We start from the raw sequence: 14,127 nt of genomic DNA, 5'->3' as shown, positions 1-14,127 counted from the left end.
ACCCTTCATCTTGGCTTCGTGCAGCGTCCCGTGTTTATCATGTACTTAATTTGCTTCCCAAGGACACTACTCCGGAATAGATTTATCGCTGTAGGTTCCTCTGTATCCACATGCAACTTAGTGACAGCACGTTCGTGTACACTGATGCCCTAAGAATGTGTCGGATGTGTCCTTGTCACTGGCAACGACCAGAAAGGATATATTTTGACATTAGAGCTCTTGGGCGCTGATCGCGCAGCTGAGCGCCCCACAAACCAATCAACAGGGCTTTCCATCCTCTATCAGACCACCCAGCACATGCAGCGCCACAAGCTTTCAAATTGTCATCTTATCAGATTGTCTCGGTGTTCTTCAGAGCCTCTGTGTGCTTCACAACCAATCCCTTAGTGCAACAGGTCCAAGAAAGCTTCCATTTGCTTCCTGTTGGGAGCAACCATGATGTTCATTTGGGTTCCTGGTCACGTCGGTGTGATCCGAAACGAGGTAGCTAACGCTCCTACCAAGGTTGCAGTCCTACCTCGGCGTGCTAGTTGTAATAATCATCTGGATGATCGCTGTGTTGCCGTCTGTCGGCAGATGGTGTCACTTCAGCATCAATAGTGGTATTCTCGTCACGGAACAAGCTCCGTGGAATTACGCGTCTCCCAACGGCTTGGCCAACCTCGTCGCGAGACGAGCATTCTTGCTAGGTAGCGCACTGGGCACTCTTACTTTAAAAATCGTCATTTGCTACTTCGCGATCCCCACCACTTCGTGTTCATTATCAACCTTCGACGTTTCGCGGTTCCGTGCCTTTTTTTTCCCCGCTTACGTCGTAATCTCTCTGCCGCATGAGTTATCGGCTTTTTCAGTGCGATCTGTCGATCACGTTATAGTATTAATTCTTCATAGCAATATAGTGGAAATTTAATCTTTGGTTAGGGACCTCTGCTCTATGCAGTGTATTTTGTAGCCCTTACTCTAAGGGGAAGTCGTTTTTAGCTCTTTCCTTACGATTAGGCTTAAGGTATTGGTTTTAACGACTTACTTGCCGGTGTTATAAGGTTGACATTGGTTCTTCCGATTTTTCTTTGCGCCCTAAAACAAAACATTGTTCAAAACAAGGTCGTATCGTCACCGTCTGCTTAATTAGAAAACTATACCGATCCGCCGCACTCTCCTCCCAGGCGTGCAACACAATCCGCCGTGCTTACGTGTGGCGAGAATGAGACTCCGAGTAGCTGCATTTCCCCCTCCATCCTCCGACTCCATCCACTTGAAATCTTCACTCAAGTGTTACGTATTTATGCTGACCTCGCAGATGCTTGGGTACTGATTGCTCCTTTCAATTCTTCTATAAACCTTTCGATAAGTCGGTCATGTCCTCGCTTTTGCGTTTGTTTCCTTTTCATAAATTCTGATAGTCATTCTACGGAATACCATGTACGCATTCTCAGTACCTGGAAAACTAATTCTGCCAAAATACCAATCGGACAGACTCCACGGGAATTTAAATTGTCTACAAAAAGAGAAAAGGCAAAGATGTACACTAGAAAGCTCTTACATCTGACCGTCCTACGTGGTATCTTACCCTGTAGGAACTACCTTCATACATAGATATCAAGCATTTTAAGGCGTGATAGGGACAGTGACTTCACTGCCCCTCACTTTCACTGTCCCACAACTCCATATTTTAACCTGGATACAATGGAATTTTACCAGATGCTGCCGCCAGCTGGCTGCACTAAACAAATTGAGATGCTCCTCAGTGTGCTATACTGGAAGATCACATGCCTACAGTCGGAAAACCACGTTTTTAATAATAAACTGAGGCGGTGATGGGATTTTAGAAGGCGTTTCCACACCAGTAAAATCGTCCATTTTAAGCGAGCAGCTGGTAAGAGACAAAACACTCAAGCCTCTATCCATTAGAATTACACTGTGTGCCTGGGTAACGAATTGCTTCTTAAGTCGTCTTGACGCTGCCGCCCCGTTCTCCCCTATCACTCCCACCCAACCACCCCTCGTCAGAAATACATCCTAGTAGGAGATTCCAGTGCATCAGTTACCCCTCTTATGGCTACAGGCTGATTCTAGAGACCACAGTTAAATGTCGGAGAGTGAGAATGCAAATACTAGAACCAACAAGTAGGGCAGGCATTTTAACGTACGGAGAGTACGAAACCCAAACGCATTTCAGCACCACCATGGCATGGCACCTTCTCTAGAATATTATTATATAGTCATAGATGCGCATCTGAAAAAACAGCTTCTCCACGGTAACTCGTGTCAGTGACAGTCAATAATTTCTTCGATGCCAGATTACAGACCCAAAGATAACCTACAAAGGTATTATGTATAAAAACCTTACTTGGAAGCTTACTTGTCTGAGGCTTATCAGGGTACCCGTAACAACCTTTTACAGACTGGGAATGAAACAGTGAACAGTGCAGAAGCACAATACCATAATATTTTCCTCGGTCCAACATTAACAAACATTTTTCGTAATGAAGTTAACCTATTAGGCACAAAATATCTTAAGTATTGGAAACCAGGTAAGAGAAAAGAGTTCCATGCGGATAAGTTTGACGACCCAATCCAAACCCCTGGTTTTTATGAATTTTCTTTCACTTTCCGATGAGAACCTCAAAGGTGCATAATCAAAGGCGACCACCTGTTACAATTGGATTCTATCAGAGGATGCCAACCCAGCTCCTCATCAAGATACAACATAGAGCTCTTGCTACCAATATTTGACTTCCGTGTTACTGTCCCTTGTCGCCCGTAATTGAATAATAGCCTCTTTTTATAGCAAACTCGTCTAGAATCGACCGAGAAACCTTATTGTGATACACTTTGGCTCCGTATTTGCTACGCCGCACCTTCATTCTCTGTGCTTGTACTATATACCCTTTTCCCGATTCTGTTTGCAATGTTCTTAATTTCTTCAGACAGCGTCGCAGCTCTTCATGTTTGTTTTTACGCCAGAAACTTCTCAATTTGTTCAGATGACGACTTCATAGGGACTACAGTGGTTGTCATTAAAACCCGCACGTCAAAGCCACCTCACTATTTTACAACTTTGCCATTGGTAATTTCAAATGTTTGGAAAAAATTAATTTCTACTTCAGAACATTATGCCATACTTTCCTAACGAGAAGTTTCACCTGCTGCTACGAAAACACTTTCAAACAAAATGTACTTCAACCTGTTGATAAAACAGAGCTCCCGAAACATTTTTAAATAGAAGAAAATTGTGGAAGTTCATAGACGTATATTATCCAGCTTCTATTGTGAAAACATAAAACTATTTATACGGAAAAACATTGGAAGAGATGTAAAACTGTTCTGCCTGTGTAACAAAATCTGTCGTTGTTGATGGATTTGAGTTCTATTGAAACTGGAAAAACTTTCTAGTAAGAAAGTTGTTGAGAAAGCTATAAAATTAATTTTCGGAACGTTATTGAATCGGGTCACCTGTCTACAGATTTTATTTGCGGGACACTCAGTTAATGGCAGCGTTATAGTAGTTGTAGGCTGCTCCCAGGATTTTACTTACTGCAGTTCTCCTTAACACGGCCTAGAATATTTCCTACCTCCAGAATTTTTTTAGTTCTTTTTTCACAGTTCTTTTTTCACAGTTCTTTTTTCACAGTTCTTTTTTCACAGTTCTTTTTTCACAGTTCTTTTTTCACAGTTCTTTTTTCACAGTTCTTTTTTCACAGTTCTTTTTTCACAGTTCTTTTTTCACAGTTCTTTTTTCACAGTTCTTTTTTCACAGTTCTTTTTTCACAGTTCTTTTTTCACCAGTTCTTTTTTCACAGTTCTTTTTTCACCAGTTCTTTTTTCACCAGTTCTTTTTTCACCAGTTCTTTTTTCACCAGTTCTTTTTTCACCAGTTCTTTTTTCACCAGTTCTTTTTTCACCAGTTCTTTTTTCACCAGTTCTTTTTTCACCAGTTCTTTTTTCACCAGTTCTTTTTTCACCAGTTCTTTTTTCACCAGTTCTTTTTTCACCAGTTCTTTTTTCACCAGTTCTTTTTTCACCAGTTCTTTTTTCACCAGTTCTTTTTTCACCAGTTCTTTTTTCACCAGTTCTTTTTTCACCAGTTCTTTTTTCACCAGTTCTTTTTTCACCAGTTCTTTTTTCACCAGTTCTTTTTTCACCAGTTCTTTTTTCACCAGTTCTTTTTTCACCAGTTCTTTTTTCACCAGTTCTTTTTTCACCAGTTCTTTTTTCACCAGTTCTTTTTTCACCAGTTCTTTTTTCACCAGTTCTTTTTTCACCAGTTCTTTTTTCACCAGTTCTTTTTTCACCAGTTCTTTTTTCACCAGTTCTTTTTTCACCAGTTCTTTTTTCACCAGTTCTTTTTTCACCAGTTCTTTTTTCACCAGTTCTTTTTTCACCAGTTCTTTTTTCACCAGTTCTTTTTTCACCAGTTCTTTTTTCACCAGTTCTTTTTTCACCAGTTCTTTTTTCACCAGTTCTTTTTTCACCAGTTCTTTTTTCACCAGTTCTTTTTTCACCAGTTCTTTTTTCACCAGTTCTTTTTTCACCAGTTCTTTTTTCACCAGTTCTTTTTTCACCAGTTCTTTTTTCACCAGTTCTTTTTTCACCAGTTCTTTTTTCACCAGTTCTTTTTTCACCAGTTCTTTTTTCACCAGTTCTTTTTTCACCAGTTCTTTTTTCACCAGTTCTTTTTTCACCAGTTCTTTTTTCACCAGTTCTTTTTTCACCAGTTCTTTTTTCACCAGTTCTTTTTTCACCAGTTCTTTTTTCACCAGTTCTTTTTTCACCAGTTCTTTTTTCACCAGTTCTTTTTTCACCAGTTCTTTTTTCACCAGTTCTTTTTTCACCAGTTCTTTTTTCACCAGTTCTTTTTTCACCAGTTCTTTTTTCACCAGTTCTTTTTTCACCAGTTCTTTTTTCACCAGTTCTTTTTTCACCAGTTCTTTTTTCACCAGTTCTTTTTTCACCAGTTCTTTTTTCACCAGTTCTTTTTTCACCAGTTCTTTTTTCACCAGTTCTTTTTTCACCAGTTCTTTTTTCACCAGTTCTTTTTTCACCAGTTCTTTTTTCACCAGTTCTTTTTTCACCAGTTCTTTTTTCACCAGTTCTTTTTTCACCAGTTCTTTTTTCACCAGTTCTTTTTTCACCAGTTCTTTTTTCACCAGTTCTTTTTTCACCAGTTCTTTTTTCACCAGTTCTTTTTTCACCAGTTCTTTTTTCACCAGTTCTTTTTTCACCAGTTCTTTTTTCACCAGTTCTTTTTTCACCAGTTCTTTTTTCACCAGTTCTTTTTTCACCAGTTCTTTTTTCACCAGTTCTTTTTTCACCAGTTCTTTTTTCACCAGTTCTTTTTTCACCAGTTCTTTTTTCACCAGTTCTTTTTTCACCAGTTCTTTTTTCACCAGTTCTTTTTTCACCAGTTCTTTTTTCACCAGTTCTTTTTTCACCAGTTCTTTTTTCACCAGTTCTTTTTTCACCAGTTCTTTTTTCACCAGTTCTTTTTTCACCAGTTCTTTTTTCACCAGTTCTTTTTTCACCAGTTCTTTTTTCACCAGTTCTTTTTTCACCAGTTCTTTTTTCACCAGTTCTTTTTTCACCAGTTCTTTTTTCACCAGTTCTTTTTTCACCAGTTCTTTTTTCACCAGTTCTTTTTTCACCAGTTCTTTTTTCACCAGTTCTTTTTTCACCAGTTCTTTTTTCACCAGTTCTTTTTTCACCAGTTCTTTTTTCACCAGTTCTTTTTTCACCAGTTCTTTTTTCACCAGTTCTTTTTTCACCAGTTCTTTTTTCACCAGTTCTTTTTTCACCAGTTCTTTTTTCACCAGTTCTTTTTTCACCAGTTCTTTTTTCACCAGTTCTTTTTTCACCAGTTCTTTTTTCACCAGTTCTTTTTTCACCAGTTCTTTTTTCACCAGTTCTTTTTTCACCAGTTCTTTTTTCACCAGTTCTTTTTTCACCAGTTCTTTTTTCACCAGTTCTTTTTTCACCAGTTCTTTTTTCACCAGTTCTTTTTTCACCAGTTCTTTTTTCACCAGTTCTTTTTTCACCAGTTCTTTTTTCACCAGTTCTTTTTTCACCAGTTCTTTTTTCACCAGTTCTTTTTTCACCAGTTCTTTTTTCACCAGTTCTTTTTTCACCAGTTCTTTTTTCACCAGTTCTTTTTTCACCAGTTCTTTTTTCACCAGTTCTTTTTTCACCAGTTCTTTTTTCACCAGTTCTTTTTTCACCAGTTCTTTTTTCACCAGTTCTTTTTTCACCAGTTCTTTTTTCACCAGTTCTTTTTTCACCAGTTCTTTTTTCACCAGTTCTTTTTTCACCAGTTCTTTTTTCACCAGTTCTTTTTTCACCAGTTCTTTTTTCACCAGTTCTTTTTTCACCAGTTCTTTTTTCACCAGTTCTTTTTTCACCAGTTCTTTTTTCACCAGTTCTTTTTTCACCAGTTCTTTTTTCACCAGTTCTTTTTTCACCAGTTCTTTTTTCACCAGTTCTTTTTTCACCAGTTCTTTTTTCACCAGTTCTTTTTTCACCAGTTCTTTTTTCACCAGTTCTTTTTTCACCAGTTCTTTTTTCACCAGTTCTTTTTTCACCAGTTCTTTTTTCACCAGTTCTTTTTTCACCAGTTCTTTTTTCACCAGTTCTTTTTTCACCAGTTCTTTTTTCACCAGTTCTTTTTTCACCAGTTCTTTTTTCACCAGTTCTTTTTTCACCAGTTCTTTTTTCACCAGTTCTTTTTTCACCAGTTCTTTTTTCACCAGTTCTTTTTTCACCAGTTCTTTTTTCACCAGTTCTTTTTTCACCAGTTCTTTTTTCACCAGTTCTTTTTTCACCAGTTCTTTTTTCACCAGTTCTTTTTTCACCAGTTCTTTTTTCACCAGTTCTTTTTTCACCAGTTCTTTTTTCACCAGTTCTTTTTTCACCAGTTCTTTTTTCACCAGTTCTTTTTTCACCAGTTCTTTTTTCACCAGTTCTTTTTTCACCAGTTCTTTTTTCACCAGTTCTTTTTTCACCAGTTCTTTTTTCACCAGTTCTTTTTTCACCAGTTCTTTTTTCACCAGTTCTTTTTTCACCAGTTCTTTTTTCACCAGTTCTTTTTTCACCAGTTCTTTTTTCACCAGTTCTTTTTTCACCAGTTCTTTTTTCACCAGTTCTTTTTTCACCAGTTCTTTTTTCACCAGTTCTTTTTTCACCAGTTCTTTTTTCACCAGTTCTTTTTTCACCAGTTCTTTTTTCACCAGTTCTTTTTTCACCAGTTCTTTTTTCACCAGTTCTTTTTTCACCAGTTCTTTTTTCACCAGTTCTTTTTTCACCAGTTCTTTTTTCACCAGTTCTTTTTTCACCAGTTCTTTTTTCACCAGTTCTTTTTTCACCAGTTCTTTTTTCACCAGTTCTTTTTTCACCAGTTCTTTTTTCACCAGTTCTTTTTTCACCAGTTCTTTTTTCACCAGTTCTTTTTTCACCAGTTCTTTTTTCACCAGTTCTTTTTTCACCAGTTCTTTTTTCACCAGTTCTTTTTTCACCAGTTCTTTTTTCACCAGTTCTTTTTTCACCAGTTCTTTTTTCACCAGTTCTTTTTTCACCAGTTCTTTTTTCACCAGTTCTTTTTTCACCAGTTCTTTTTTCACCAGTTCTTTTTTCACCAGTTCTTTTTTCACCAGTTCTTTTTTCACCAGTTCTTTTTTCACCAGTTCTTTTTTCACCAGTTCTTTTTTCACCAGTTCTTTTTTCACCAGTTCTTTTTTCACCAGTTCTTTTTTCACCAGTTCTTTTTTCACCAGTTCTTTTTTCACCAGTTCTTTTTTCACCAGTTCTTTTTTCACCAGTTCTTTTTTCACCAGTTCTTTTTTCACCAGTTCTTTTTTCACCAGTTCTTTTTTCACCAGTTCTTTTTTCACCAGTTCTTTTTTCACCAGTTCTTTTTTCACCAGTTCTTTTTTCACCAGTTCTTTTTTCACCAGTTCTTTTTTCACCAGTTCTTTTTTCACCAGTTCTTTTTTCACCAGTTCTTTTTTCACCAGTTCTTTTTTCACCAGTTCTTTTTTCACCAGTTCTTTTTTCACCAGTTCTTTTTTCACCAGTTCTTTTTTCACCAGTTCTTTTTTCACCAGTTCTTTTTTCACCAGTTCTTTTTTCACCAGTTCTTTTTTCACCAGTTCTTTTTTCACCAGTTCTTTTTTCACCAGTTCTTTTTTCACCAGTTCTTTTTTCACCAGTTCTTTTTTCACCAGTTCTTTTTTCACCAGTTCTTTTTTCACCAGTTCTTTTTTCACCAGTTCTTTTTTCACCAGTTCTTTTTTCACCAGTTCTTTTTTCACCAGTTCTTTTTTCACCAGTTCTTTTTTCACCAGTTCTTTTTTCACCAGTTCTTTTTTCACCAGTTCTTTTTTCACCAGTTCTTTTTTCACCAGTTCTTTTTTCACCAGTTCTTTTTTCACCAGTTCTTTTTTCACCAGTTCTTTTTTCACCAGTTCTTTTTTCACCAGTTCTTTTTTCACCAGTTCTTTTTTCACCAGTTCTTTTTTCACCAGTTCTTTTTTCACCAGTTCTTTTTTCACCAGTTCTTTTTTCACCAGTTCTTTTTTCACCAGTTCTTTTTTCACCAGTTCTTTTTTCACCAGTTCTTTTTTCACCCGTTCTTTTTTCACCAGTTCTTTTTTCACCCGTTCTTTTTTCACCCGTTCTTTTTTCACCCGTTCTTTTTTCACCCGTTCTTTTTTCACCCGTTCTTTTTTCACCCGTTCTTTTTTCACCCGTTCTTTTTTCACCCGTTCTTTTTTCACCCGTTCTTTTTTCACCCGTTCTTTTTTCACCCGTTCTTTTTTCACCCGTTCTTTTTTCACCCGTTCTTTTTTCACCCGTTCTTTTTTCACCCGTTCTTTTTTCACCCGTTCTTTTTTCACCCGTTCTTTTTTCACCCGTTCTTTTTTCACCCGTTCTTTTTTCACCCGTTCTTTTTTCACCCGTTCTTTTTTCACCCGTTCTTTTTTCACCCGTTCTTTTTTCACCCGTTCTTTTTTCACCCGTTCTTTTTTCACCCGTTCTTTTTTCACCCGTTCTTTTTTCACCCGTTCTTTTTTCACCCGTTCTTTTTTCACCCGTTCTTTTTTCACCCGTTCTTTTTTCACCCGTTCTTTTTTCACCCGTTCTTTTTTCACCCGTTCTTTTTTCACCCGTTCTTTTTTCACCCGTTCTTTTTTCACCCGTTCTTTTTTCACCCGTTCTTTTTTCACCCGTTCTTTTTTCACCCGTTCTTTTTTCACCCGTTCTTTTTTCACCCGTTCTTTTTTCACCCGTTCTTTTTTCACCCGTTCTTTTTTCACCCGTTCTTTTTTCACCCGTTCTTTTTTCACCCGTTCTTTTTTCACCCGTTCTTTTTTCACCCGTTCTTTTTTCACCCGTTCTTTTTTCACCCGTTCTTTTTTCACCCGTTCTTTTTTCACCCGTTCTTTTTTCACCCGTTCTTTTTTCACCCGTTCTTTTTTCACCCGTTCTTTTTTCACCCGTTCTTTTTTCACCCGTTCTTTTTTCACCCGTTCTTTTTTCACCCGTTCTTTTTTCACCCGTTCTTTTTTCACCCGTTCTTTTTTCACCCGTTCTTTTTTCACCCGTTCTTTTTTCACCCGTTCTTTTTTCACCCGTTCTTTTTTCACCCGTTCTTTTTTCACCCGTTCTTTTTTCACCCGTTCTTTTTTCACCCGTTCTTTTTTCACCCGTTCTTTTTTCACCCGTTCTTTTTTCACCCGTTCTTTTTTCACCCGTTCTTTTTTCACCCGTTCTTTTTTCACCCGTTCTTTTTTCACCCGTTCTTTTTTCACCCGTTCTTTTTTCACCCGTTCTTTTTTCACCCGTTCTTTTTTCACCCGTTCTTTTTTCACCCGTTCTTTTTTCACCCGTTCTTTTTTCACCCGTTCTTTTTTCACCCGTTCTTTTTTCACCCGTTCTTTTTTCACCCGTTCTTTTTTCACCCGTTCTTTTTTCACCCGTTCTTTTTTCACCCGTTCTTTTTTCACCCGTTCTTTTTTCACCCGTTCTTTTTTCACCCGTTCTTTTTTCACCCGTTCTTTTTTCACCCGTTCTTTTTTCACCCGTTCTTTTTTCACCCGTTCTTTTTTCACCCGTTCTTTTTTCACCCGTTCTTTTTTCACCCGTTCTTTTTTCACCCGTTCTTTTTTCACCCGTTCTTTTTTCACCCGTTCTTTTTTCACCCGTTCTTTTTTCACCCGTTCTTTTTTCACCCGTTCTTTTTTCACCCGTTCTTTTTTCACCCGTTCTTTTTTCACCCGTTCTTTTTTCACCCGTTCTTTTTTCACCCGTTCTTTTTTCACCCGTTCTTTTTTCACCCGTTCTTTTTTCACCCGTTCTTTTTTCACCCGTTCTTTTTTCACCCGTTCTTTTTTCACCCGTTCTTTTTTCACCCGTTCTTTTTTCACCCGTTCTTTTTTCACCCGTTCTTTTTTCACCCGTTCTTTTTTCACCCGTTCTTTTTTCACCCGTTCTTTTTTCACCCGTTCTTTTTTCACCCGTTCTTTTTTCACCCGTTCTTTTTTCACCCGTTCTTTTTTCACCCGTTCTTTTTTCACCCGTTCTTTTTTCACCCGTTCTTTTTTCACCCGTTCTTTTTTCACCCGTTCTTTTTTCACCCGTTCTTTTTTCACCCGTTCTTTTTTCACCCGTTCTTTTTTCACCCGTTCTTTTTTCACCCGTTCTTTTTTCACCCGTTCTTTTTTCACCCGTTCTTTTTTCACCCGTTCTTTTTTCACCCGTTCTTTTTTCACCCGTTCTTTTTTCACCCGTTCTTTTTTCACCCGTTCTTTTTTCACCCGTTCTTTTTTCACCCGTTCTTTTTTCACCCGTTCTTTTTTCACCCGTTCTTTTTTCACCCGTTCTTTTTTCACCCGTTCTTTTTTCACCCGTTCTTTTTTCACCCGTTCTTTTTTCACCCGTTCTTTTTTCACCCGTTCTTTTTTCACCCGTTCTTTTTTCACCCGTTCTTTTTTCACCCGTTCTTTTTTCACCCGTTCTTTTTTCACCCGTTCTTTTTTCACCCGTTCTTTTTTCACCCGTTCTTTTTTCACCCGTTCTTTTTTCACCCGTTCTTTTTTCACCCGTTCTTTTTTCACCCGTTCTTTTTTCACCCGTTCTTTTTTCACCCGTTCTTTTTTCACCCGTTCTTTTTTCACCCGTTCTTTTTTCCACTGCACCCATCGCCCGTGTTGCCGATCTACACTATGGAAACAGGCTATTACTAAGTCCTTTCAAACCACTCATTCGTTTGAAGGGGAACAAAATGTATTTGCGGAGGGTTTTCGTGAAACCCAAGTTTTATCTATGTACGACGCTAGACTATTGTCCTCAGCAAGTAACAAGGGCGTGGTACACAGTCAGCTTTATTCTTACAGAAGTGTCTGCATACCATTAAAAAGCTTTGCCTATCGTTACACTTTCTCAACAAGTGAACGGAGAACACTAAGTACGGACGTCTGAGCCGAAGTAATAACTGATAATTAATTGAAACCTTTGGCTGCCGACAGGTGTTGATGTCCGTCGACAGGTGAAAATGTATGCCCCGACCGGGACTCTAACCCATGATTATCTGCTTACATGGCAGACGCTCTATCCATCTGAGCCACCGAGAACACAGATAATATCGGGACTGCAGGGACTTACCCATTGCACGCTTCCCGCGAGACCCACAATCCCACATGTCAACAATCTACATAAGTAAAGTTACTAATAGATAGTGGACAGTTAGGGATATGGGTCTCGCGGGATGCGTGCGAGGGATAAGTCCCTGCAGTCGCGCTATTCATCTGTGTCCTCGGTGGCTCAGATAAATTGCCTCTGCCATGTAAGCAGGGGATCCCGTGTTAGTCCCAGTTAGGGCACACATTTTCAGCTGTTCCCATCGAGGTATATCAACACCAGCTGAGGGTTTCAGTTATAATTTATTCTAGAGAAGCAGCACGATCATTAATAGTAACTGTTCTCGAAAGAACAGTTACTATCTTCATACGAAGTAATTACTTTTCGCAGACATCGCCCTGTATTTATCTAGTCATCTGATAATCCTATCGGTCATGGTATCCAAAGTAAACATCTGCGCAGATCTAGAGATTCTGCCGACGCAACTGCCTTATTAATCTGTAAAAAAGTAGATTCAGAAACAGATGGTTTTGCTGTCATTTTATGAACTTAGACAAAACTATCGCTGATTTCTTCGCTCTTAGGTAGGTAAGCAAAATGTTCAGTAATTCCACGCAGTTTGACTACCTTCGAAAGTGTTTTCACGCTATACACAAGCCCTTGCTTCCGCATTTGCTTCACTATGACACGCACGTCAATACACTGCACCACAGAAGACCACACGTAAACATACGGTATCGGACAGAAACATGGAACATTCAGCTGGAGCCGATCTAATACTTACCAGTGTGGTTACCAAGTTATGAGGCCAGCGCATAACAGCGGTTAGCGGGTGAGGACTGCAGGCAGGGGGTGTGACCTTCAGGAGCCTACTTCAGTGACGCCACTCTATATTGGCCACTGTTCAGCCATCACTAAAAACGTGAATATAGTTAGTCCTCTACGTGTAGAACCAGTCTCAGCCATGTTTTATTTGCACCTAGTTTCGGTTTGGCTTACAAAGCAAAAGTCCCTAAAAGCTCAATAAAACCACACACAGTTGAGAACACACTTCTGAACGTATACCGTTTCGCTGATTTACCCAGCACAAAAACATTAAAGTAAGGATCTGTCACACCCATGTACTTGGTGGCTGCCTTTCACACTCGCAGGAAAAAATACTTTCAGACAAGGATCAAATACAGCAAAAAGTTTATGTAGTGGAATCAGGTCATTACAAATAGCCTTGTTCTGAGCCATTCGGCTATCACAGAAGTATCTACCAGGTGCTGAAACATGTACCCACAACGTTGTAGGTGCTGGCGCCCCGGTTCCCCGAGACGGTACAAATAGTCGGTGCGGACCCAAACCTCAACTTGGTGCACTACGCCCTGCTTCACTGCCTCAACCCCGGCATGTTCTACACACAGGCGGACATCGCAGGACCGCAAGTGAGAGACACGACACTGTGGAGGCTGCAACCGTTCTGGCAGATATTCTCCTTCAACTACGTGAAGTCACTGTCCACAGACAGGTAAGCATTCGAACCACTTCTCCATAGTAAATGGACATTGCACAGATCACTGTCCTAAGTTGAGGTTTCGGTGTCAGTTAAAACTACACAATGTCGTCAGTCTCGGAAATTAAAATGGTTCTTATTGTATACACGTAAATTTTCAATAAGTGAATAAAACATGATCTTTAGTGCAGGGTAGGTCGCAAAATACAAAATTAGATGCACTAACTGCATGACTGTTACAGGTGATAAAATGTTAGTAATAGTTTCTGTTCGGTGTACCACTTCCCCTGTAGGTGTAAGTCGACAAGAATGGGTGGTCCTCCGTGGCTTTATAGTAGGTGTTTGCTTGAAGTAATTTAGGGAAATCAAGAGAAATGTCAAGATGTTGGAATAGGGATTCTTACCTAGAATGAGGAAGGTTGGTCGTCACCAGCTTCGTTTGATTCATCCCGCCACGAATTACTCTAAAGACTATCACTTGGATTAAACGTTGTCAATTTGTTGTAGTCCAGTCTCTCCCATAAAGTGACTAAAGTTTGCAGGTCCCTTCAGGACCACCAGTCACTACCGACGTGTTGATGTCAGTCCATCCTCTCTCTCCTCTTCCTGTCAGATTTTGAAATATCTTTCCTCGCCGATTCGGCAGCGAAAATATTTAGGGAAATTAGAGAAAACGGAATCTTATTAGCTTACATATAGCTACTAAAGCCTCTTAGGTTTCTCAATGAATTAGTACTTGCATTATCCACATGCTACTTATTCTTCAAAAACTTCGTTTCCACCTCATTACGATGTCATCAAAATGTCCATCGCTCGGTATGGAATAAGCTTCCGTTATAAGCAGGAGGGAAGTTCGACAAAAGATGCCACATGCCACTGATCATTGTCCATAGGAAGACGAGGCAATAACTTCAATCGGCTTTCCTTCACGTCAGAATTAGTTAGTATATCTCAAATGTAATGATACTCTGACTACTGTTTCTGGGCTTATTACAATTGAG

General features: G+C 39.1%; 1 protein-coding gene across 1 annotated transcript in view; it reads left to right on the top strand.

Annotated features, from left to right (window-relative positions):
• The window catches only part of LOC126336156 (juvenile hormone acid O-methyltransferase-like), a 104,783-nt gene that overhangs the window by 50,565 nt on the left and 40,091 nt on the right, over nt 1-14,127 (top strand). The window contains exon 3 of the mRNA XM_049999648.1: nt 12,924-13,141. Coding sequence (XP_049855605.1) covers nt 12,924-13,141 — 218 coding nt within the window. The remainder of the gene's footprint in view (nt 1-12,923; nt 13,142-14,127) is intronic.

The sequence above is a fragment of the Schistocerca gregaria genome, chromosome 2 (assembly GCF_023897955.1).
Source record: "Schistocerca gregaria isolate iqSchGreg1 chromosome 2, iqSchGreg1.2, whole genome shotgun sequence".
Lineage (NCBI taxonomy): Eukaryota > Metazoa > Arthropoda > Insecta > Orthoptera > Acrididae > Schistocerca > Schistocerca gregaria.
This window is presented reverse-complemented; position numbering and strand designations above follow the sequence as displayed.